Below are 25871 nucleotides of genomic sequence, written 5' to 3'. Positions count from 1 at the left end.
CAGTCAAGGAAGGGTTAGCACCCTTGAACTGCCCTTTCGGTACTATATAATTTCTAGTTGTTTTTAGTTAAGAAAATTGTAATTTTAATTTAAAAGATAAAATGACGATCCGAATTACTTACCTTTAACCGTTTTTGAAAACGTACCCTTAAGGCATCAAGAAAAGTGTTAGAAATGAAAAAGTGAAGATACATAAAATGAGATAAAGAAGGATAAAAATGAATAAATAAATAAATCAATACAATAAAAAGATCACAAAATAAAATGAAATAAAATATATAATAATAATAATAATAATAAAACATAGATAAACAATAAACAAAAAATGAGTAACAATATAGCCAAAGGGAAAAAAAGAAATAAGTATATGATATAATAGTAATAAATTGAAAAACTAATATATATATATATATATATATATATATATATATATATATATATAAAATAAAAAAACATAACTAAATATGTACATAGACAATAATAATAAAGAGGAAACTAAATAAAATATATGTATATACACGTTAATGATAATAAATAATAATAATAATAAATAAACAAATATATTTATATAAAAGAGTATAATAAGATACTAAAAAGTATAATAAATACAAAAAATAGAAAGGATAAAAAGAAATAAATAATAATAATAATAAATAATAAGCGGTATAGTTAAATACATATAACAAGGACTAAAATACAAAAAGAAAAAATTTATGGGCCAATTTAATGAGAGCTCGGGATTTACAGTCAAATGTGGGGGCCGAATTGAAAGGAAAAGCGAATTAAATGACCAAATTAAGAGAGAATCAGAGCTTAAATTAGGATTTAGGGTCAAAATAAAAGGACCAAAGCTACGAGGGACCAAAAATGGAATTGCTCCATTTGTGTTTTAAAAACACGCTTGATATGTTGTATAACACTTAATTTTTTTTAAAGATGCTTCATTTTTTTACCTTTTCTCACGAGAGCTCCCTCCTCCCCTCTTTATTTCTCTGCATTGTTCATCCAAGGGGATGAACACGCCACCGTGGGTTCATGGGAACCCAGAAATCGGCGTTGCGCCGCCTCTCCACCGCCGTTAATCGACGATGGCCGCCGGTCATCGGCGTCAATTTTTTTTTTTTTTAAAACTTCGAAAGCTTTTCGATTTTCCTCTTTTAGAATCGAAACTATTTTTCAAAAATCACCCTAGAAAAGCGTAGATCTAGGAAAAAAAGTTTTCGAAAGATAAGGGCCTCACTTCGTTCATCGGCCAAAACTCATTGTTTTGTGTTTTTTCGAATCGATATGAAGTGGAAACGAGCAAAAACCCACATGCAAACGAAGCAAACGAGTAAAGGTAAGGACTTTTCACCTCTTTTATTGTTTTTCGAACTGCGTACATGGCTTGGATTTATCTTTTTTGGTATTTCTCGTGTAAATCCTCGATGAAATCGTGTGATATTGTGTACAACCGTGTATGGACTCACGTGTAAACTCTCTCTGTAAATCTTATGATTTTTGTATATTAATCGTGCCAAATACAATGGGGATTACACGTTATTTATAGTCTAGGAACATCTATTTTTAGAGTCCGATTTGGACTCAACTACTTCGGTCTTTTAGTGCTTGAATGACTCTTGATTGGTTTGTTGTTCATTGTCGAGGAAATCGGTTGCATGAAACAAGGGAGACGGCGAACGTTTCGGCTTTGTTGGCTTCATGTGGCATTGAGATGAGAGATGAGATTAGGGTTGCCTACGTGTTTGGGCTTCAGCAGATACAAGTTGTGTCTTTATGGGTCTGTTGGGCTCGTGTAGTATTAGTTCTGGGCCACTTGTTTAAGCCTATAAAATAAATGTAAATTATATTATATTAATAAAACTATATAATATAATTTGTAGTAAAACATTATTATATAATATAATTTGAAATTATACAATATAATAACGTTAATTGGTCGAAATTTGGTGTCTACAGGGTGTAATTACTAGGAAACAGAGGGTGAAAGTAGCCGAGAGAATTTGGGTATGATCGTGTATCCATAAAACGCTTGCAATAATGATAGAGTTAAGCCACTAACTCATCTTTAAGGGTCAAGCTTTGCGACGAAACATGTAAATTGAAGCTTGATATTAGTTCACCACTACAGTGACAAACTGATGTGCATTAGTATATATATATACATGTTAATATATGCAATTGATAGGGTGACATCAATAAATTTTCGGAATATTGAGACCACCCATCAATTTCATAGCAACTGGCTTTTTTTCAAGTAGCAGCAGCAATAGAATAAAATGAACTAAAATCAAATCCTTAGCTGGTACCTGATCTATGAAGAACCTATTCAAAATAGTAAATACTAATGCAAATGTTAAGAGAGTTTACAAGGTACATATCTAATAATAAATAAATAAATAGTTACTGGAGTTGTGTGCAAGGAAAATAAAAAAAAACAAGAAGCTTACCTGGCTATAACTTGCAGAGACACTCCGTTTAATCTGCAACATTTCTCTGAAGGTATCTTCATTTCCATGTTGCACCTCAAACTGCCTCCATTTATCCCAAAATTCTGCATCAGAGCGTGGATCAGCAAATTGAGATGCAAATACATATATTCCACGGGCACAATCAATTTCTCCTAAGCTCTTTTCCAACTCTGCATATTTCAAACACATTGTCTTCACATCTTTATCTGGAAGACCAGACTCTATTGCCTGCTCATAAATTTCTCTTGTTTTTGGAACGCCAAAGATCTCAGCTGCACGGGCAATGTAAATCTCATACATGTCGAGTTTCTCTTGATTTGGAACTGCCTTAGTTGCTTGATCATAGACCTTCATAGCTCCCTTTGCTAACCCATAATCCTCCTCCAGCTTAGCATATTGAAGATAAAGCGGTTTTACAGCATCAGCAGGAGCCTGAAAAAATTGATGTCAAAATGATTATCATAGAACATTCGTAATTCAACATCATTCAAGCCTATAAAGTTTAGGTATAAAAATAGTGGGATGGAATAAAGCAGATCATAGAACGGAGATCTCCAAACAGTCAAATCCATGATTCCATGTAATCGTATTAATCCACAACCTCAAAACCCATGTTACTATCAGCATAGTTTCCAACTCCTTTGTAACTTAGTCTGAGGATCTCTCCTCATATCTCCCTTGCAAAAGCACATTCAAACAAGAGATGAGAGAGAGTGTCATAGAGAAAACTGGGGAGAGAGAGAGAGAGTATCGTAGGTCTTCAGTCCTCCGGTGAGGATTAGACGGTGTTTGTGGATAATCTGAGCAAGAGAGTCTCTTGGAAAACAATGAAGGAAATTTTTCAACAAGGCCGTGTATTGCGAGTTTTCATTCCGAGTAGTTCTAGTAAACCAAACTATAGAAACCATACGTTTGCTTTCGTTCAATTTGCAGAGGAAGGATTGAAGTAGGCGGTGGAAAATGTCAATGGTATTTGGATTGACGGAAAGAAAATATATGTTGGGGTAGCTAAGTATCAGAAGCAGAGACCTCGCCAAGTGGCCAGTAGAAATTTCATAAGGGAAGAAGATACGTTGTATAAGGGAGGGTATTGGAGAAGAAATGTTGATAAAGAGTCCTTTAATCGATTGAGAAATGAAAGATCATATAAGGATGCATTAGCCTCCAATGTTGGGATGAGGGAAGATCCGGTGAGCAAAGAAAATAGGGAGGGGATTCCTAGGAAGAAATCGGGGCTGAGGAACTTGTGGGAGATGCACATTCTCTCAGATGAATCGGATTGGGTGAAAAGATCATTGACATGGATCATTAAAACACACTTTGATTTGGATCTAGTGATGAAGGGTCTGGCTAGTGATGGGATCAAAGTCAAGTTAGCCAAATGGGGCCATGCAAGAAACTCTTGCATTTTAACCTTTGCTTCAGTGGAGGAATTAAAGGAGGCGTGGTCGAGTAGATTGGAGATATTGTCATTTTGGTTTGAATGGCTTGATATGCTTCTGAATGAGGAAGGCTTACCGATGTCTTTTTGCTCGGTTGAATTAGTTGGAGTTTCGTTATTATGTTGGAATGTCCCGTTCGCGTAAAAACTTGTTTCAAGGTGGGGGAAGCTGATTTGCATTCAAGATTTGACGGTTATAAGAGAGGATATGGCGGTTGCAATGGCATTGTTGAGGGTGGCCAGTCCTTTTGATATACCGGAAACAGTTACACTTGGATCGTATGAGAGATCTTATTTGGTCAAAATTAATGTGGGCTCGGTTTATTTGAAACAGAATGGTTTTTTAGCAGTGAATTCAGCGGTGGACGACGGTGGAGGGTACATGGAAGTTGCAACATCAGAGGAGGGAGATGATCGGTACTCAGGAGGGGTTAGTAGGCCCGACATATTAGCTGAGGATACTAGAGGTAGAGTTGACACGTGGTTGGAAGGGGATGTATGTACTGATGCGGTTGGCGGTTGGCAGTTGTGAGGGTCAGCATTTATTGTGGCAGGTAGATGAAGGTCAACCCAGTGGAGAAAGGGTGTCAGAATTACCAGAGGAAAATTTGAATTTAAGAGGGGAATATTTGGGCCTCGAGTTGAGGAATAATATTTGTTATGGTAGTGAAAAAGCACAGTCAGACGACTTTAGTGAGCCCACCTCAATTAATACAAGATTCTCTCCATCTGGGCCAGCTATTAACTTAATAGAATTGAGCTATGGTAAACAGAAAGAAGTTGAACTGGACAATAAAGTAAGAAGTATAGAGGAAACAAAGGTGGAAAGGGAAGTTGTACGAGTCCAAAAGGTTGGAATTCAGGTGTTGGGAGCCAATCAGGAGTCTTTCTCAAATGGTTTAAGGAGTTGGAGTCCTCTGGATCTCTTGTCTGGAAGTTTGTGTAGTAGGAACGTCCCAATAGAAAGGTGGAATAGAGGATCTGTGTCTAGAGTATATAGAAGATCTAGGGTAAGAAAGGTGTGGCATAATCCGAGCAGAAAAGATGAGGGACTTCAAATAAGGGAGTTGGTTGTTCAAAATAGGATAATTCTAAACCCTATTTTGAGCAGTCAATCATATCTAAATTCCTTAGTGGAAGGGTCCAATTCCATTGATGAGGAAATTGGTGTTCCTCATATTTCAGCAGTGGATATTGCTCAACATTCAGGGAATGTAGAAGAGTTCTCTACTGGATATATACTTTGTTCTATGCCAGGGAGAGTGAGTAGAAGTAAGAGAAGGCTTTTGATTAGAAAAGCTTTGGATGTGGTTAGTTTCCCTACTATTTATTCTTCAACATTCTCGTTGTTCTTGGAGGAGGCTTTGGCTATATGGGAAGTCAGCAAAATACTGGGGATATCTTTTAAAGAGGGGAAGAAGGATTTTCTGGACAAAATTATAAATTTCGAGGAGGGATTAGCCGAAAGTAGGGAACGGGGGAATTCAAGGGATTAGTTTTCTTCTGTTGGCTAGCAAAAAGGTTTTGGTGTTGAATTTCTCGTTATGATAAATGTCAACATAATTTCTTGGAACGTAAGGGGTTTTGGAAAAAAGGAAAAATCAAGAGCTGTAACTAATTTGGTGAAGAAGAATAAGCCGAACTTTCTTCAAATTCAAGAAACAAAACTAGAAAGTTGTTCTTTGGCTCTAAGAAGAAGGATAGGGGGAGATTTCTTAAAGGAGGAATTGTTGCTCCAGCAGTAGGATCTGCAGGTGGATTAATGATTATGTGGAATGACAATGATTTTGAAGTCTCTAACAACCACTTAAATGGCAGATTCATAGCAGTCTTTGGGAAGTTCAGAAATTCAAGTGAAGAGTGTGTGATTATTAATGTTTATGGTCCATCAATTGAAGCATAAAAGGAAGATTTTTTCAGGGAGCTGTTAGAGTTTGTTTCTGCTCAAAATTTGTTAGTGTGTATCGGGGGAGATTTTAATGTGTATCTCGATCCGGCAGAGAAGTTGGGCAAGTCCCAAAACTGGCATTCTATTGATATATTTAGAAACTTCTTACAACAATCAAATTTAATTGATCTCCCTATGGTGGGAGGAAGGTATACTTGGTATAATAATAGAGAAGACTCTACTTGGGAAATACTAGACATGTTCTTAATCTCTGGGAGGTTTCTGACCGGTTTTTCGAATGTAGTGCAAAGACATTTACCTAGATCCTTATATGATCATAATCCAATTTTATTAGAGGATAAAGTTGTTAATTGGGGTCTTAAATCATTCATATTTTTTAATTATCTATTAGAGGAGGAAGGATTTGAGGAATTGGTTAAATCTTTCATGGTTGTTATGAGGGGGAGAAATAATAGAAGGGAAATCTTCAGCATCTTACAAGGAACAAAAAAATCAATCAGAAATTGGTCAAGCAGTAAATTTTTTGGGATTTTTGAGTCTATTTCTTTTTTCTTTTTTTGATAGAAATTACAGGCCTCATTAAAAAACCCCTTCTTGATTAAAGGAATTCTTAGGAAAGTTCCTTAATCATTGGAGGAAGGAAAAGAGTGCCTTAGGATTTTATTGATTAGGGACTCATTACATAAAATATAACCAAGACACACTGTCAAAGCCATAAAAATTACAGAATATTTAAACAAAACTCCCTAAACGACCAAACCTTCCTTAAACAATAACAAAACTTTCCCAGCCCCTTCAGCCTCAATAGACCAAGAACCTGCTAGAAAACCTCTATGACACTTAATAATATTCATCCAATCCCCTGTTTAGCTAGAGAATCAGCCTCACAATTGCAACTCCTCGGGATATGTCTAATAATGATTTCCCTCTCCATGATTATGGAAGCAATTTTTTGAACCAACGAACTAAGAAAACGAGGAGATGTAGTCGGCAACAAAATCCAATCCACCACTGACTTACAATCACTTTCTATAATTAACCTTCCTTTCAATGCCCAATCCGTCGAAAGGAAGAAATCAATGCCTTTCTCAATGGCTTTCAGCTCAGCGAGTGGAGGGGGACCTAGACCAACAGCATGCGACCCTAGAATTTTACTATCCGAGTCTCTTAAAATGCCCCCAATACCCCCCAGTAGCCCATCCCCACTAACTGCCCCATCAACATTAACTTTAAAAAAATGAAGTGGAGGAGGACTCTATCCCTGCACCTTCATCCTTTTATGGTCACTACTCTGATACTTATCTGCAAGTGTAGGATCCCCTACAAGAGAGTCAACCTGAATGGAAACATTTGGGTACTTGGCTAGGAACCATTTAACCAATCTGAATCTGCATATGAAGAAAAGAGTAGATCTGTCCAGTTTTCAATCTTCAAAAACCACCGAGTTTCTAGCCTTCCATAATGACCATAGAACTGCCCCCGAAATAAGGCTCCATATAATTAACTTATGCCTTAAGTCCGACCAAGAACACAACAAAGAGTCTGGATCTTTAGGCAATACAGACGAGACTCCCTATAACCTCCATAACTTGCTCCATACGTCCCATGCAACCAAACACGATATGAACAAATGCTGAACTGTTTCCTCCTGTTTAGCACAAAAAGGACAAAAGACCTCCGCCAAATGAACTCCTCTTCTAATCAACACCGTTCTAACTGCTAATCTTTGATGAGAAACCTGCCAAAGAAAGGTTTCGACCCTAGGAGGAGCCAAACTTGACCAAACAAACCTTTTCCACATGAAATTACCCCCTGAGTTGGAAGAAATGGTCAACCTACAAGCTTTAGCAGTGAACAATCCATCTCCCTTCCCCGACCATGCCAGAAAATCTTCCACCGAATCCGAGAGACCGACATTCTCCAATAATGGCATCAAGAGAATCCAATGATCCATCTCCCAATCGCAGAGATTCCTTCTCGTCTGAATGTTCCAAATCCATTTGTTCCTCATTAGATTGCCAAACTCTGAAACTTTACCCCACTTATTATTAGAAAGAGCGTAAATCCTTGGAAATTGATTCTTTAAGGAATCCTCATTTAGCCACACATCATGCCAGAAATCAACCGACTTTCCATTGCCAATTTGAATCTTCGAGTGAGATCTCAAACCATATCCAATTTCGTCCTCTGCCAAAAAAATCTTTGTAATACCCTTCCATATCCAAGAATCCGACGAAGAGACTGCCTTGCTGAGGTCTAAGGACTGGATGCTTACATTATGTCTGCTGCAAATCATGTTCTTCCAAAGTGAGCCTTTTTCATTTACGAACTTCCACACCCATTTACCTAGCAGTACTCTATTGGCGAAATTCAAATCCAAGATTCCCAAACCACCTTCCTCTAAAGGTTGATAGACCCTTTTCCAATTCACCCAGTGAATTCGGCCCTTTAAAGGACCCTCCCCCCATAAAAGTTTGCCATAATAGAGTTAAGCTCAAGGTGAAATTCTCTCGAAGCAGGAGTGGATCAGTTGAGGCAGTGTAGAACTAATCTCTGGAGGCTGTATAGGATCGAAGAAAGCATTTGGTTTCAGAAGTCAAGGACTAGATGGATTAAAGATGGGGATAGAAACACAAGGTTTTTTCATCTGTCTGCACTGAACAGAAACAAAAGAAATGAAATTTTAAGCTTGAAGATAAATGGGAATGTGGTTTCAGATCCTCAACAGTTAAAGTTACATATTTCATAATTTTTTAAGGCAACCTACAACTCCAATTCAACAATGGAAGTGGAGGACTTACTTCTGGAATTTGCTAAGCTGTCAGGGAACAGTCTAACAAACTTGAAGAGCACTTCTTAGAACATGAAATTTGGCAGGCTATAGTATCATCAGACAGCTCTAAAGCTCCAGGACCGGATGGTTTCACCATGGGTTTCTTTAAAAAATGTTGGCCAAGTTTAAAGGAACACGTGTTGAAAATTTTTGAAGATTTCTATTTTGGAAGGAAATGGGAGCATGGTGTAAATCATGCTTTTATCACACTTATTCCGAAGAAGCTAAATCCGGACAGTGCAGAGGAGTTTAGACTAATCAGCCTTGTAGGCAGTTTATACAAAATCCTCTCTAAAGTTTTATCGAAGAGACTGAGTTGTTGTGTTGGTGATATTATTAGTCACTCTCAGTTTGCTTTTATACCGAGGAGACAGTTGTTGGATTGTGCTTTTATAGCAAATGAAGGGATTGATTATTGGAGAAAAAAAGGGTTACAAGGGGTTGTCTTCAAAGTAGATTTTCGTAGAGCTTACGATTTTGTGGAATGGCTAATTTTAATCAGAGTAATGTCAGAGATGAGTTTTGGTAAGAGATGGTTGTCGTGGATATCTCAGTGTATATCAACAGCTTCAATCTCGGTTCTTGTAAATGGGTCTCCCTCGGAAGAGTTTCCTATGGCCAAAGGACTTAGGCAAGGGTGCAGTTTATCTCCGTTACTGTTTAACATTGTAGGTGAACTGCTTCATTTGATGATAACTATAGCAGTAGACAGGGGTCTGTTTCAAGGCTTTGTTGTTGGGAAATCTGAAAACTCTGTTCGGTTGTCACATCTCCAATTTGCCGATGACTTGATCATTTTCTGTCAAGCATCTCTCTAGTATTATGACAGGGTTGCATCTAAATCTAGCTAAAAGCAAGTTGTTTGGTATTAATGTGGAAGAGGAAGTTTTAACAGATTGGGCATTAGCAGTTGGCTGTTCAATTGGTTCCTTTCCAATAGATTACTTGGGACTTCCTCTCGGCGCTAAGAAAAACTCAGAAGCCCTATGGGATCCAGTTTTCAAGAATTTTAGCTCCAAACTTGCCGGTTGGAAAGCTTCTTGTCTCTCATTGGCTGGCAGGACAGTTTTATTGAAGTCGGTGCTAACATCCTTACCAATATTCTTCTTATCTCTTTTTAGATTGCCTTTGCAAAATTGGTAAGAAACTCAATTCATTAATGGCCAGATTTCTATGAGGGGTAATGAGGAAAAAAGGAGGATACACTGGGTTAATTGGAAATCAGTTTCCAAGCCTCTGAATTCTGGTGGTCTTGATGTTCTTGATGTGAATATTTCTAATCGGGCTCTTTTGGGAAAATGGGTGTGGAAGTTCGCCAATGAAAAGAATACTGTGGAAAAGTGTGTTATATTGCAGGCACAAGGTTAGTTGTAATTCCATGTCTATTAGCAAGGTTTTCTGGCTCAAATCTTCTTGGATTTTGAGAGGTATTGCTAACAATTTCTTGAAGAACGACTCGGAGAGTGAATGTATCAGATTATACTCCAAGTTGAAAGTGGGAAATGGAAAGTCTATTTCATTTTGGACAAATACATGGGCTGACGAGTTTCCTTTAAAAAATCTTTTCCCTAGAATGTATGTGTTGTCTACAAACAAATGGGGTAAGGTTACTGAGTTTGGTAGTTTTGATTCGAATGGTTGGGTGTGGAACATCGAAACCAGAAGGAATTTGTGTGACTGGGAATTGGATCAGTGGCTGGAATTGATGACAAAACCGAAGGACTTTAAACTGATAGATTCAGTAAAAGATTTTCTTTCTTGGTCTGCATGTGGGGATGGAATGTTTTCAGTAAAATCTTGCAGAAATGCACTCGGGAAGGTGTCTGGGGGTTCTGAAATGTGGTTAAAAGGGGTGTGGCTGGGATTTTCTCCTCTTCGTGTTGAAGCTTTCCTGTGGCAGTTAGCTCATCAGAAAGTGGCAGTGAGAGGAGTTGGTGAAAAGAGGAATGCAGTTAAGGGATGAAATTCTTTGTTCGTTTTGTAAGAAACACGTGGAATCAATGCAACATTTATTTATTTCATGTGATATAGTTTGGGAACTATGGAATAAGATAGCAAGCTTTTGGGATATAGCTTTAGTACTTCCAAAGGACCCAACTTCTTTGCTCAGTTCTTGGGGTGAATTGAGGGGGAATTCGTTGATTTGGAAATTTATTCCGGGAGTAGTATTTTGGTCGATTTGGAAAGCTAAGAATGCAATGGTGTTCGAAGGTTCTCCCCTTAATAGGATGTCCCTGTTTTTTATTGCTAGATTCAGGTTATCTAAATGGTTTCTAGCCAAGTACCCTAAGTTTCCTATTCGAGAGGATGTGCTGATTGGTGATCCATCTCTTGCAGACGGTATTAAAACTCTTAAACCTAAGAATTTTCAGGTGATTCGCTGGTTCCCACCCCCTGTTGATTTTTTGAAGATGAATGTCAATGGCACAAATGGAGGTATAGGAGGTATTTTGAGAGAATGGAATAGCAACTCTCTTCTGACTTTTTCCGAAAATGTAGGTCAAGATCCCCCGCTGATTGCTGAGTTAAAGGCTATAAAGAGAGGCATTTAAATCTATATGTCTTCTTGTTGGGTTACTGTTGGAATGTTGATTGTGGAAAGTGACTGTAAGTCGACTGTGGAATGGATACAAACCCTAGCTTTGGCCCTTGTTTTTATCTTACCATTAGTTAAAGAGATTTCATCACTCATCTCGGATAGGGTGAACTCAGTTAGATTGATTCTAAGGGCGTGTAATGGGGAGGCTGATAGTTTAGCAAAGATGGAAATTGGTTGATTGTTAGGTGTTTCCAGTGGGTTTTATTGTTTGAGTTTTAGGTTTTTGGTTGTTAGTTGAGTTGTTAACCTTGTGTATTTCATTATGGAGTTTTAGTTAAATCTTATGTAATTTCGTACGAGTAATAAAATTTTTAAGGCACTCTTTTCCTCTCTCCGCTGATTAAGGAGCTTACTTTCAAGCTCCATTAATCAAGAAGGAGATTTTTAATGAGGCTTGATATTCCTATCAAAAAAAATGTTAATGTCAGCATAGCAATCATCTAACGATGATTATTTCTTGCAATCTAGTGCAGACTGAGTAATGCAATCAAACTAGTTTAAAAGTTCTTTTTTTGCTTTTTGGCAAAAATCTTTCTTTCTATCAAGTGATCAAGCAAAAATTTTAAAATCAACCATGACGATAAAAACATGTCAGCATATTATTTTCGCTACAGTCTCTTTAAATGATTACAACTTAATATGCGACCTTAAACCTACTTCAGTTTCAGAAATAGTAAATTGAGCCAATTGCAAACAAGCCGTGCTCATGATACTTCAGCAATAATGGTGTCTGCCTATAGGTTTGAAAGGATAATAACATGGATACTGTTGGGATTTTCAGAAGCTCGAATCGACAACCGAAACGATTTGCAAAGAGAGGTAAGAACGGTTTTGTGTTTAGGGAGTAAGGAGATTGAAAGATAGAGAATTGCACAGCGATTTATAGTGGTTCGACTTTCTCAATCAAAGTCTACGTCCACTACCTTAACTCCTCACCAAGGATTTTCTAACAAATTCACTAATTTGTTCTTTCTTTTGAGGACAAAGAGTAACCTTACAAACTCCCTAGTTTTTCCGGGTTAAACTAAAACATTTCCCTAGCTTTTACATGGGATTAGCTAGAACCTTTCTCCTTTACAAAATGATAAAAGAAGTAAACAAATAAACCTCTCAAAGGTAGTTGTTTACAAGATTGAGCACACAAGAACAAAATATTTACAAGAGAAAGATGAAATAAGAATAAAAAACTCTTCTCTTGTGTTTGATTGCTTGAATAGTTGTTCTCTTGCTTCTTCAAGTGTCCTTAGCTTATATTTATAACTTGGAATGTGTTTGATGTTGTATATAGCCAATGAGGATGTTTTGAAACCGTTTGGAGATGATTTTTCTACTCAAAAAGACTGCCCATAACATGGTGCATCGGTGCATTATCATGGTGCATCGATACCCCTCCATTAAATTCAAATAAACTAGCCGTTGCAGCCTTCGTGCATGGATGCACAGCAGGATGCATCGATGCACAGAAGAATGCATCGATGCACTAATTGCATTCGGTGTTTGAGTGCATGGATGCATTGCATGGTGCATCGATGCACTAGTGCAGGTGCATGGATGCACTGCAGGGATGCATGGATGCACTGCAGGGGTGCATGGATGCACTTTGACACCCTTTAACATTTTGGCTCAAATCCGAATTTAATAGAATTTGAATTATTTTTTAAACCTTTTAAAACATTGAATAAATTCAATTAAGTCCAAAAACATTTTGTAAATTCAATTCTAGTCCAAAAACCATTTTACCTTAAATTGTTATATCAAAACATAGTTCAACACATACCGTTTCAACGGCATGCTCAAACAGCTCCCTTGCTCGTTCCAATTTCGACTTCTCATATCTCTTTACAAATTTCGACAAATAAGTGACCCATATGTCCTTCACATGTGGATACTTGAATATCTTGACACCTCTTTCATACACTTTGAAAGCATCTTCAAAATATTTGTTCTCCTGCAACAATTTGGAACTTTTGTTAGTCCACAGAACATTTCGAGGGTGTTTGGTACGGGATGGTCATCCCAAAATCCAAGGTGATCTGCATTCAGTAATTCTATCACCTTTATTAACAACTTAGGAATCTTAAGTGGTAGTTATTTTAAATCATTAGGGTAATCTTAAACTTTTCGAAAGGTTAGTTTGAATATCTTGTACTCGGTGCTCTTTTCTCCTTGTGATATTTAGCATTGTGATCATTATCACTAGTGATTTATAATGTTATAACAAACATGAGACTATAATGTTACAGAAGTATGGAAATATTTTGACATGAAAATGCTTTTACCTCTAATAAAAATGCATAGTTTATAATAATTTGTGGCGTCGCAATTCTTAAATCCAGTATTCTCTAATAGACTGCTCAAGTTGACTCCAGAGTACCCAAACTTTCTTCCAAGTCTACATAGAATGTCCACATCCTCAAGGATTTATGTAGCTTCATCTGAACAGGTTCATTCCCATCAGCAGCCACTGCAAACAACAAAATAGACCAAAGAATAAAATTTATAAGGGATTATAGATTATACCATTCTCTTTTAAAATAATAGAAAAAGAAAAAAAGTGTTTTAAGACTTGAGAAAGGAAATGATATGAAGCAATGCAAAGGAATGTAACTGTAATATTCAAATTCGAGGTCATTTGCTCAAGCAACATAAACAGGGATTACCTCTTCGTTTGACCTCGACAGAAGGCTCAGCTGTGGCTCGTCTCATCAGCTCCAGCGCACCTTTGAAGTTTTTATGCCTCAGTTCCATCTCTGCCCACTCAGCCCATACACTTGCCAGATGATCAACAGTCTTGTAATTTACTTGGACAACTTTATCAAAAATGACACGAACATTTGCCAGATCTTTATAAGTCTCATATAGCTTCGCGAAAGCCACCCACAGTGTATGGGGATTTCCAACAGCTTTCATTGTGTCAATCGTCCTTACTGCCTCTGTGTAAGTCAATATTTGCTTAGTGGGGTTTCCCTCAAATAACTTGACCCTACGATGCCATTGCTCCACATTATGTGGATTCTGGCGTAAAAGGACACTATTAGCCAATTCAGGCCTTCTATTCATTAAATGCTCTTACCGAGCCAACCTCAAATCAACATCCTTATCATCGTGTAACCAAAACCCCTTAAATATCTTCTTCTCAAACTTCGATTTTGATTTGCATAGAGCAATGTCCAAACGGGTGTCCTCTTCATCCTCTTCAACATCTTCTTCTTCCTCATCACTCAGTTCCATGTTCTCCATTTTAAGAGCCACCATACTCTCTTCAAATTGTGAATAAGCATCAAATATGACACTGAAATCCCTAACAGTAACCACAGTTGTCATTCCCTCCTCAAATATATCCCTAGCCTTCTCGAACAGATTTCTTCTGATGTAATAATCAGCAAGGGAAGTCCAAAGTCTCCCAACTTCATCTGTAAACTTTCTAATTCCACCTCTGATTATTGCATCCACATTGAGCCCTGAAACCTCTGTTGCGTGTGTTGTGAGCAAGTCACACAACTCTAACCACAACCGATGCTTAGTTTTACGCTTTATTGAATAGAACTGATCATCATTCAAAACAGACGCTAACCTCTCTGCTGCTTCTTGCCACAGACTTGAATTCACCAAAAACTCAATAAAATCCTCAATATGACTAGGATCGTACTTCAAATATCTCCTATAAACCCTAAGCGATGTCTCAATCGGGATTCCCCTTTGACTCACAAAAACCAGATAAGGTTCCCAAATCCTATCATGTTGAGTCACAGGCAACGCACAAAGTTCTGTATCGAAAGTCCTTCGTGCCTTACTAATCAACTTCTGCTCAGTTAGCGTCAACAAGTACATTATCCAAATCCTAGGCATTTTATGCATTGTAACAAGCGCCCTCTCAAAAGCATTATTGAGGGTGAGTAACAGGTAAATTCCGAACGATTTCGAGGCGTTCGCGTAAATAAGCATGCCAAAGCTTGTAACTACCGGGCAAAGCTCTCAAAGCTCGCTCGTATACTACAACTCTTTTCTTGAAAGGGGCGTCCGATCTTGCTATTAGATACCTCCACCAGAGCTTCAAACTAAAGGGGTTCCTTAACAGTTCCTCCTCGTAAAGGAGGTCATCTTCAGATGGGTATAGTTCCTTTGACAGCGACATTGAAAAAAAATATCCAGAAAATAAACAAAACCCAGAAATAGAAGAATATTATTTAACCTAAACCTGGGGGGAAAACTGCTCGACTGACCGGAGTGAAGAGCTCTGCAAATGTCTCTAAAACTGAGAGAAACCCTTTGGTGATTGATAAGAAACAAGACTTTAGGGGGGGGGGGATCCCGATCCTGGAGTATGAGAAAAAAAAAAGGGGGGTAATTGGAATTGGATGGGTATGGCGCCCAAAAGACGAGGGGAAGGGTTGTTTGCAGTTTATGAGTTTCTATGGCAACAAACGGGTTTTGTTTAACCCGCTTATAGATATGACGAAAGGGCCATAAAATATGCTTCATTGGACTATGTGAACGAAACATTCAAGCCCTATGTGAATTTGAATGGGCCTTTGGATCTACATGGACAATGTGCAATGAACTTACTTACAGTTCTATCGGTCAACTTGATCTTTATATATTGATAAAAAAAAAGCTTGATCTTCACCATACATGACAAAACATAATAATAATTTTCATGAATATTTAAATTGTATAATTATATACCCAATGAAAAATAAAGAAGATACACTGATTGAGAAAATTTAGAATTTTAATATAACAATATTAAACTTTAAATCAAAAACAATTTTTAACACATAATAACGTAAAATTATAGAAAAACATAAAATTTTATGTTAGAAATATGAAGTTATAAAAGTATAAGAAATCAAAAATATATTATTAATAAAAAATATTTAAAAAACTTAAATTATGTGATAATGTTAAATTTTAAGAGAAAAATCCATTCCATCCCTTTTTTCCTTCGATTGATATTTACGTAAAATCAAAATTAATGTATTACACATAATATGTGCACACTGAAAATTATAAAATTATTTCCATATATCTGCATATATGCATCAATATAGGGCAACCTTCCTATATGATTATTGGCTAGAGATTCATTAATGAATGAGTTACGGACTTGGGGAAGAAAAGAGAAAAGAAAAGGGCAAAGGCTACATAGTTATGACTTATAAGCGTGGGTGGAGCGTTGAGACCTATACAATAATAATAATTCAAGGATTGGATTTGGATGGGAGCGAGCCAGCGTTTTTAACTTTTCAGGCCATCCAACTGCTACACGTAGATGCCGTAAGCACCTAATAATATATTTCAATCCACACGCAACCCCTCCTCCGTTTTCTCTCTCTCTCTGCTGCAACTGCAAACAATACAAACACCCGTTGCACGGCATTCAAAGCCGCGTTTCGCCTTCTTTATTTGTGAGTCGTTTCCACTTACACCCCCACACCATTATCGTATTCTTTTATATTTGTTATCTTTATCATATAAAAAAATAAGGTGACTTTTTGTTCTACTTAAATTTTGCATTGTGAACGTTGAAGGCTTTACTCATTTGGGATGAACTAAGGTAAGATGTTTTCTTGGGTGCCTTTCAGTTTTCGTGTTTGTGTTTGATCATCACTTGATCATTTCTTTAGCGGTATTGGCTTCCGGTTTGGTTTGCTAGGGAACCAGGTAGAAGTAAAGAACAGTGTAAAAAAGTTTGATGATGAAGATTTTGTATAGATAAAGCTCATTTTTTAACTCTCTGGGTATCTTCCGTTTTCTTTAATGACCTGAAAATTGGCTGGAGTTATGCTGCAAAGTATGCCTTTTTTTTCAATTAATGATGAATGGATAGTAATCTGATTATTCTCTCTCTTTCCCTTTTGTTTTGTTGATTCAATTGTTTTGCAGTGAATAAAGTTCAGTTCTCTTTGCGCGTGTCCTGTTTACTTCTCCAATCCTCCATGCTGAACCCCCCCCCCCATTTTATTTGATTCCAAGTTGACCTATTTATTCAATAATGTACCAAATCTTTACCTAAATGGACGTTAAGCTGTGGCACGATAAATGCGAGAGGGAAATGTATGTATTTTTCATGGAGCTATATGCCACTCCCGAAGTAACAGAGGAGCTTGAGAAAGCTTATGTGAGGGATGCTATTTTCTCATCATCTGAATACGCAACTGAGTGCCTAAAGCTTATCGCCCATTTTGAAACCTCAGCTTCTACGCTCAAAGGCACTATCCCTAGCATTCATTGCTTTGCATATACATCTAAAATGGACTGCCCATGTGCTATAAATCATCTGGTCACCTATGGGGTGGTCGTCATTGTAGATTCTCGAGCTTCTGCCGCTTCATCTGCTTTTACCTCTACTCCAGTTCTGCTACCTGATTTCTAAGGGAAGAAAAAGATGACGCCGACTGGGTTCATGGTTGTCGAAGATGGAGGCAATAGAAGAGCTTGGCAGCTCCTTGACTTGAAATCTTCATATAATTCATCCATGTTAGCTTTGCCTATTCCTGGTACTTGGAAGCGATCCAATACACAGTTTTTTTTTCTTTTGGTTTAGCTCTATGCTCACTGATAATTCCCAGTGATATCGTAATGGATTATTAAGCTGATAACAGCGTATACATCTTGGCAATGATCTGATTTTTAAGTTAAAGATGCTATTTTTCTGCCGATTACGGAGAAAATTTTATGGCCTCGTGAGAATGAGATAGTGTTTTAATTTTGTTTTGTTATAATGGCTGGAAATTCTTCAATCAAAGTCAATGTAGTTTATCTTGTTCTAATATAAGATGTTTCGTACTTATAGGTAATGTAATGGATAGATACTGTCATGGATTAGCCTTTGCAGGGTTCTTGACAGTTTCAAAAGTCGAACTTGCATTCCTATCAACAAAAAAAGTCGAACTTGCATGATTCAGTTCACCAGCTAAAGGAAATCGGCCGCCATAAATTTCCATTTCACCTGATTAAAGCATTCCTCCGCCATCAAGCCCTTCCCAAGCATGAAACATGGTAGGCCAGGCAAGCTACAAAACAACATAAAATCATCGTGTAATGCAATACAATTCAATTCTTCTGCAGGCACTTGATTCACAATCTCAATTCTTCTTGATCTGCAGGTAAGCTCCTGAAATGAACTACCTTAACATCGACCTCACTGTAGAGAGGATTTTAGTTTCTTAGACCCCTCTTCTTTTATCTACAGCCTGTAGCGATGCACAAATGTGTGGAACAAAAACTGTATCGCCATTGACATAACAGTTCATTCCCTGCTAATGGTCCATGTAACATAATGCATTGATCTAACCGGTGGCTGATGTGGGTGAAGAAGTTTTAATAGAGAAAACTGATGAAGGTTCCCCGTCAACATCTAGATTGACACTGCTTCTAATTTTTTCTACTCCTGGGCCCCCACCAGGTGCTGTCTGAGTAACTTCTAAATTACTATTACCACCAGAGGTCAACATGCTTTGCTCTCTAAGGTATATGTCGGTGGCATCTTGAAGCAATTTCATCATGCTGCCAGAATCAGAACCAGGTGAAAGCTCTTCTTCTCGCTCTGGTTTGATATTCAAGTCAATTTGGCCTTTAAAAGGTGAACATGAGGATTTTACTCTGTTAGGATCATCTTCTGAACCCTCAGTGGCAACCTTCTTTGGCTTTGGGCTGCTATTTTCTGCATTTGTGCAAGAGGGAGGGTCACCATCCACTACTTTATCAGGCAATAATGTTTGTTGCTTCATGCCTGTGGTTTCAGCTTCCTTTTGTGACTGTTTCTTCTCACGCCGCTGCATGAGGGTGCGGAATCGTCTCTTCACTGTTTCGCAAACATTACAAGTACATGTCTGCTTGTGTTTGGGGCCTTTCCCACTTGGGGGTTGAATGCATACGATACATGTGCAGCCAGGTCTATGCCGAGGGTGCTTCGTGGTGGCCTGAGATGAAGCAGGGAGAAAATCACCCTCTCCCAAGATAGCTAGGTTGGCAAGGGTGTCTAGCCCCTCTAAAGCATATACGTTTTCTGGTTCCTGTTTAGCGACCTTCATTTTCTTAGAAGCAGCTGTCAATCACAATAACCAATTTTCTAATTTCATAATGGTAATAAATTACAAAAATCATCAAGGAATCAAATTCATGTATAATTTTACTCCAAGTGAGTCACACAAAACATAAAGTGTAGTTTTCTTCAGTCAACAAATACCTGAATTACATTGTGGCAGCAGATTTTCCAGCTGTTCGGCAGTCAATTCTTGAGTGGCTGAACAAGAAGATCTGCCAACATGGTAGATAAAGAAAGAATTGGTGTAATGTCCACACAAACAACTTTTTGAGCTTTTCACCCACCAAGTGTTTTTTTCCCTTAAATTATCTTTTGACTTGATTGGTCAAATCTGTGCTTACCTTTCTGGATCCCATGAGTTACTGGAACAGGTCCACTTGGAAGGAAGAAGAACATTAGAAGGCAATCTACGCCACTTAAAACAATCTTCGCATTGAGCCCATTGAATCTTTTCCCTGGCACAAAAGAAATATTGGTATTTGTTTGGTTTAGGACAGCTGTTGCTTCCTATAAGGTAAGCTAAAAAGGTAAAAAATGACGGGACTTTGATTCATAATGAGCATAGAATATTTGAATAAACCCACCAATGCTTCAACGTTATACGGGAAATACAAAGTAAATAATTATCTAGTATATGCATGAGCATCCAAAGAAAGTTACCCCATATTATCAGTAGCAAATATTGTTGGCTTCCCAAGAATCGGTGCATCCTGTTATTAACAAACACAATAAAATCAAGAAACTATAGAACGATTACAGAAAAGAGAAGGAACGAGAGAATCCCACAGAAAGGATAGAATTTGTGGAAAACATAAATATCAAAATACTACTAATAGGCGGCCTAAAAAGTAATGAACTGATTAATTAATAATCACATCCTAGCAAAAGCAAAATGAACAGTCAGTGATGAAATGGATTACATCTTTGAACGAAAAAAACTTGAAAAGGGCCAGAATGAGAAAGAATGAAATGTTCTTGCATCTAATTATTCTGGTTCTGTGAAAGCATCCATAAACAGATAACAGTACAAAAAGGTTCCAGAGCAATCTTTAAGTTTTCATCAAGGGTGCATCAACAATAGAAATTCTAAGATATGCAAGTAAGAGGAGTTCAATTTGCCAAAAAATGAGTAACAAACACTACAAAAGACAAAATATGCCTTTTAATGCTGCCAGTTACAACCAAGAGTGACTTGAATCACAACAGATGTTAAATGTGGTCATAAAAGAAACAGATTAATAACGATATACCTCATATTCTTCAAACTCAAAACCTTCAATGACTACAACACTCGCCACATGATTAGGAGGGGGGCGCAGAAGCCCTTGAGCTTCTTCCCATGTTAATTTCAGCTCTATAAGATCTTCGTTATCAAATCTAAGACGCTTACTTTTTGAACCCAGCATGCTGCTATTCTTCCTCTTTCTGGAAACTGCCACTTTGGCTCCTAATGCTTCCTTTGCTATGTATCCTGACTTATCAACTTTTGACCATGAGGTGGGGTCTGCCATTTCACCCTGGTTCGTGGATAAAAAGCTAGGTGAAGCTGAGCTATTTTCAAATAATTAATGGTTAAGGATATCACCAGTTTTATGCTTTGAGGCACTGACATCTCCATAAATAGAAACTCCATTGTTATTTTTAGCTTCATTGTCCTGCCAATAAAAACGCACATGAATGAATGTAAATTGCTATTTGAATTTGTTGATCCAACAGAGAGGGGGGGGGGCACTCAAAAGTTAAGTTAAAAACAATTAAAAGCAGGTACAAAGACCAACAATAAGTTTTACCATAATTGAAGGGGAACAAAAGCACTCATATGAACCAGTTCTATTGCATTTAATCTTAGCCCTGGAGCATATAGATGCACAATCAGAATAGATGCAAAACCTGATCAGATGCTGAAGCAGTTGAAGCCTTTCTGAAACCCATGACCAACTTCCCTCCAGGCTCTAACCGACTAAATGTTACTGAAGAAACAGCATAACTATTTGTTTCAAAATAGATGTAAATATCAAATGATAATGCATGATCATAGAAAATAGCCACGGCTGGTAAGAAAGATAAAACAAAAGCACGGGAGTGTGGAACAGAACTGAAATCACTAGAGCAATAGGCTAGACCTGGTCATTATGTATATGAACAGGAAATCCAAGGAGCAACTAAATGAAAACAGAAAGGTTCTGGTGAATAAAAATAACAGAGGAAAGGCAAAGATATGGCAATGAATTAAAGATAGCATATTTTGGGTCTCAGAGCATAAAAAATTGAAATATCTAAATCAATGTATTCCACTGATATCAATTTGTTACCTATGTCACCCGCTTGCACTTGCATGTTCTGTATGCAAGGAGTAACCCCCTCTAAAACATACATTCTGCTATTATTGTTGGGCCAGAAGCGGAACTGAAATATCCATTCCTTTCCTTTTGAATCCTGTACTTTAAGAGGTAAACCTTCTGGCAGAGATATCGAGGGGAAATGGGCCTGGCTCATAACAAGTGTATTTTAATATGTTACAATACTATAGGAAACAATTCATTAGAATCTAAGATTTACTTCACCAAACACACGGCTCGTATTTAACTTCAGCAAAAGAAACATCGAATTAATAACAGTACAAAACTAGATGAAAGTGTTTCCAGTATAAATGTGAGAGCAAAAATGCATGAAGTCAAAACCTGGTATCTTGTGACAATAACAATCTAGATAATTGATGTAAAAAGAAGTTTACTGCCAAGCTTTTTATTAGAAAGCTGTTAACAAAACAAATGCTAATCAAATTAAAAACTTTTAAGCAGATTAGACTAAGAGCAATGACTCACTCACCTCCGCACATTTTTTGGGCAGCACTAGACGTCCAATTCGCCCAGCATCACTAGCACTCAACATTTTCTCAAACAAAGGAGTGATTACAGAATTTGAACTTAAATATGGTTAAGTCTAACTGAAGAACAACGTAATTAAAGAATGGACATGATTAACCCATAGGTATTAATTGTTATGCATACAACAAGCACATTTACACAATAATCCAACTTTGAGATTTTACATTACTGGAGATATTTTATGATAATTGTAACTGTAAGTATGTCTTTCACAAAAGAGCAATTATCAAGAATGCCTTATAGAACCAAAGGATACTCTCCTGTTATTTGCTGCAGGTCTTGGTCAGTAAACCTAGGCCAATAACGAGGAAATAAATTATTTTTTCCACGGACATCTGGTCGAGTCCTCCCATTTCGAATCTGACTTTCGCTTGATGAGTCAATCCCATTTTGAAGAGCACCATGTAATTGCTTGGCAGGTGGAGGTTGAGGGTTTGGTCGCAATTGAGTTCCAGAAACCCCAATTTGACCATTTGCTTCATCTGGAGATGTATAAGGTACAGCTAACCCAAATGATGGATTAGATGACTCCTCCTTCAGAGAAGACTGCTGAGATTTAGTCAAACATGAATTACGCTGCTCCTCAAAATTGATTCCTGGACAAGAAATGGTTCACACAAGGTTCAGCACCCACCAATAAGTTGATTTTACAAAAAAAAATTGCAGAACAAAATGTACGTCCTAGCATGGGAGGTGGCATTCACATGAAACTGGTAATGCAAGAATTAATGTTCTTATTATATGTTCCCTATGATAATATGATTGATAAAATGGAAAGTTTTATAAACCTGAATTTCCTTTCTCCTGTATATCGTGTGTTCCAGGCTTCAGGTTTCCATTCATTAACCTTTCGGAGAAGTCCTCGACATTCTTTTTTTCCAGGGAATGAGTTGATAATCTGTCACAGACATTTAGTCTATCAATGCCCGTGGATAAGTCAACTTCATAGGGCACTCTAGAATGCAACTCAGGCTGAGCAACAGAAGAATTGAACAAACTGGGTGTCTGCCGCCAAGGTACAGGACCTGAACCAGCTAACTGAGTCCAACCTTTTGCAGAATATTCTTTATATTTCTCAGGCACAGATGAATGGAAAAGCAAAGATTGTGACCAGGAAGAACTTGATCCCTGAGATAGAATGTCAAATAACAAGGTTTATAGCATATTACACAGCCAAGAAATGCTATTGACTAGGAAATACAGTTCAAAGACGCAAAACTTAAAGTAAGAGAACATTTGCTAGAAAAAATGTCTTTTGTTCATATATGACCACGAAGCAACTAGGAATGACAGATTACGGCTGTATTTTAAAAAGTACGAACTCCATTCTTAAGTCGAAAAATATTTTCTGGAAGAGACACATCAGAATAGCAGAGCAAAATTATCCAAGCTCACCAAAACAACATTTTTCCTTGCACACGCTATGCACTCTATTCCTCCAGCATCCAACAAAGTAAATGCATGAACTGAAACAATGCATCCGCAATGAACCCGCTGCAGATATATAACGAATGTAAACAAAGGTAAAGTCGCCAAATGAATCTAAAACTACAACTACAACTAGGGAAGATCGAAGAACGTAATTGGAATCGTACACCAAAATATAGCAAATAACGTTTATAATTGTAACCAACTAACCTTCCCACATGACACACAGCACCTCCAACCAGAAGCATTCAAGTGAAAAGTATCACAAAATCTTCCCTCCTCGAAAGCAAAACTAAAACCACAATGAACTTAATTCAGATTATAAAATGTAAAATAAATTAAGCAATCTTAATTCACTTTTAATACTTCACGTTTAAAAAGAAAAAAATCTTGATTAAGTCATATTGAACATCTAAACCGAGTGAACAAATTCCCTAAATTAACCAACGGGATAGCCATAAAAGGACAATAATTATGAAATTGAACTTAATTTCACACTAAAATAAATTGAAATATAGAAAACGAGAAAACGGCTAGAAAAACGAAGTCAAAAGAGTTAAAAAAAAGTGAAACTCACGCGCATCGATCACAAAGCTCAGCCAACTCTCCCGTTCGCAACCGCCAACCTTTCCTTGGTATTTCCGGTTTCAAGTCCTTACAGTCCGAATTGAAGCAAATCTTAGAAGAGCAAGCTGCTCCCGGAGTTGACGTCATCATATTATTACTCTTTTTACTTTCAATATTTCAAAAACCCGCAAACTTAGATTCTACAGTTTCTTAAAAAAACCAAAAAAGGTAAAAAAAATGGTTAGAGGCCGATCTGCACAATCATGATTCATGAGAAACAAAATAGAAAGGACAGTGGTTGAAGAAGGGGATTTTAGAGAGAGGAAGAGTGAAATTTAAGTGAGAGACAGATAAAATTAAAGAATATGAAGATTATAAAATGCATTTTTATATTGTATATAATAGTAACAAATGAATAAACAATCAGACAGAATTTTTTTTTACATAAACAATTTAATCTAATCGAAATTTGATTAAAAACTTTGAAATTTTAAAATTAAACATATATATTCAATTAAAAATTATCCCCTTAGAATAAATTGTGTTTTTAGTTCAAAATATTTACTCATATTTTTTCATTGATGTTCCCCTTTTTATTTGTTTTTTTTTTAATTACAACTCTATGAATGTTGATGCTTATGCTTAAAAGACACGTCGAGTCCGTGGCCTTTTATATCTTGGGCGTCGTCGTGTTTTTTTAATGGCTTTGCTTATTTGTTGTCAATTTCTTTTGGATAAAATTTAATATTTTTTTCATATTTTGTTTTTGGGGCCTTTGACTTGTCCTGGACGTGTAGTTTGTTTTACAAAATTAACCTTTGAAAATACCACGATTTGCACACATATCCAATAGGAATGGACAGTAATGAATATTAGAAGATTATTAACCTGCTTATATTTAAATTTTTACCTCGCATTAAATTCTTTTTAGTAATTTCATAAAATCTTCTCGATTCGAAAAAAATTTAAATTTAAATTGAGTTATAAAATACAACTCGAATAACTTGGATAGTAACTCAAATACTTTAAATTTTTAGTAATTAGTAGATTGATTTTAAAGTTTGAGTCGAGTCTATTGACTCTTATGATATATGTATATTACATATGAAAAAAATATGAATAAATATATAGGTATTGTATATGGTTATAAAAATCATTTAAATTAAAATCAAATAATATCAAAATGTTATAAATATTTATAATTAATTTTACATAGAAACTCAAATTTTCGAATTGATTCGGCTTGAAAAAAATTTTAAATTAAATTCTAGTTATAAAATAAAACTTATTAACTCAAATAACTAAAAAATATTTTAGTCAACTTCGATCGACCCCACATGCAATAATCCTTATATGGCAAGGGGGAATCATGCAAGGCCCGCCGCCACAGCCTTGCATGTTTCACGTAACAAATGCTTCATTTTCTCTAAACTAAAACGCGCTTTCCTGGGCATTCCCTTTTTTAACTTATGTTTTGATTTTATTACTTTTTTTTTTTGTAAAATTGGTCTCAAAATATTAAGTTTTGTACATTTTGTACCTGCAAATTTACAATCGTTATTCATTACCAAAAGATGCACAGGGATAAGGTCAAAGACAAGAAGCCAACTCAGAAATTCGTTTAAGTATTTAACATGATATAAAAAATTATGTTATATTAGTATCAATGATTGTATAACTAAATT

General features: G+C 36.8%; 2 protein-coding genes and 1 pseudogene across 3 annotated transcripts; 1 reads left to right on the top strand and 2 right to left on the bottom strand.

Moving 5' to 3' along the window:
* Window positions 1-2290: 2290 nt before the first annotated feature.
* On the bottom strand, window positions 2291-15617 carry LOC120121778 (annotated as a pseudogene).
* Window positions 15618-16852: 1235 nt separating this feature from the next.
* LOC120121777 (vacuolar protein sorting-associated protein 28 homolog 1-like) lies at window positions 16853-17896 on the top strand. Its single transcript, XM_039141065.1, has one exon. It carries the CDS (start codon window positions 17270-17272, stop codon window positions 17627-17629), a length of 360 nt encoding a protein of 119 aa, XP_038996996.1. The 5' UTR covers window positions 16853-17269; the 3' UTR covers window positions 17630-17896.
* A 343-nt stretch (window positions 17897-18239) lies between these two features.
* On the bottom strand, window positions 18240-24520 carry LOC120121775 (B3 domain-containing protein Os07g0563300-like). Of its 2 annotated transcripts, XM_039141062.1 has the most exons (14): window positions 24197-24520; window positions 23830-23911; window positions 23587-23685; window positions 22980-23319; window positions 22448-22787; window positions 22133-22229; window positions 21616-21790; window positions 21194-21273; window positions 20914-20958; window positions 20554-20820; window positions 19964-20013; window positions 19645-19758; window positions 19445-19515; window positions 18240-19303 (listed from the first exon to the last, which is right to left on the bottom strand). In XM_039141062.1, the coding sequence occupies exons 1-14, from the start codon at window positions 24334-24336 to the stop codon at window positions 18546-18548; spliced, it is 2658 nt and encodes an 885-aa protein (XP_038996993.1). In that variant the 5' UTR covers window positions 24337-24520; the 3' UTR covers window positions 18240-18545. The 2 variants fall into 2 exon arrangements, with proteins under 2 accessions (XP_038996993.1, XP_038996994.1); XM_039141063.1 differs by lacking the exons at window positions 23587-23685; window positions 23830-23911 and having other exon boundaries at window positions 24197-24333.
* Window positions 24521-25871: the final 1351 nt, after the last annotated feature.

This window comes from Hibiscus syriacus, unplaced genomic scaffold, assembly GCF_006381635.1.
Source record: "Hibiscus syriacus cultivar Baekdansim isolate YM2019G1 unplaced genomic scaffold, ASM638163v2 tig00110383_pilon, whole genome shotgun sequence".
Classification (NCBI taxonomy): Eukaryota; Viridiplantae; Streptophyta; class Magnoliopsida; order Malvales; family Malvaceae; genus Hibiscus; species Hibiscus syriacus.
The sequence above is the reverse complement of the archived record's forward strand: the minus strand, read 5'-3'. Positions and strand labels throughout refer to the sequence as shown.

Excerpts from the sequence above, each read along its gene's own strand:
- LOC120121777 (XM_039141065.1), top strand. The coding sequence starts at position 17,270 with ATGGACGTTAAGCTGTGGCACGATAAATGCGAGAGGGAAATGTATGTA.
- LOC120121775 (XM_039141062.1), bottom strand. The coding sequence starts at position 24,336 with ATGATGACGTCAACTCCGGGAGCAGCTTGCTCTTCTAAGATTTGCTTC. Across the intron at positions 23,320-23,586 it reads CAAGGAAAAATGTTGTTTTG|GGATCAAGTTCTTCCTGGTC; the intron begins GTGAGCTTGGAT and ends ATTCTATCTCAG. Across the intron at positions 21,274-21,615 it reads AGTGCAAGCGGGTGACATAG|TAACATTTAGTCGGTTAGAG; the intron begins GTAACAAATTGA and ends CTGTTTCTTCAG.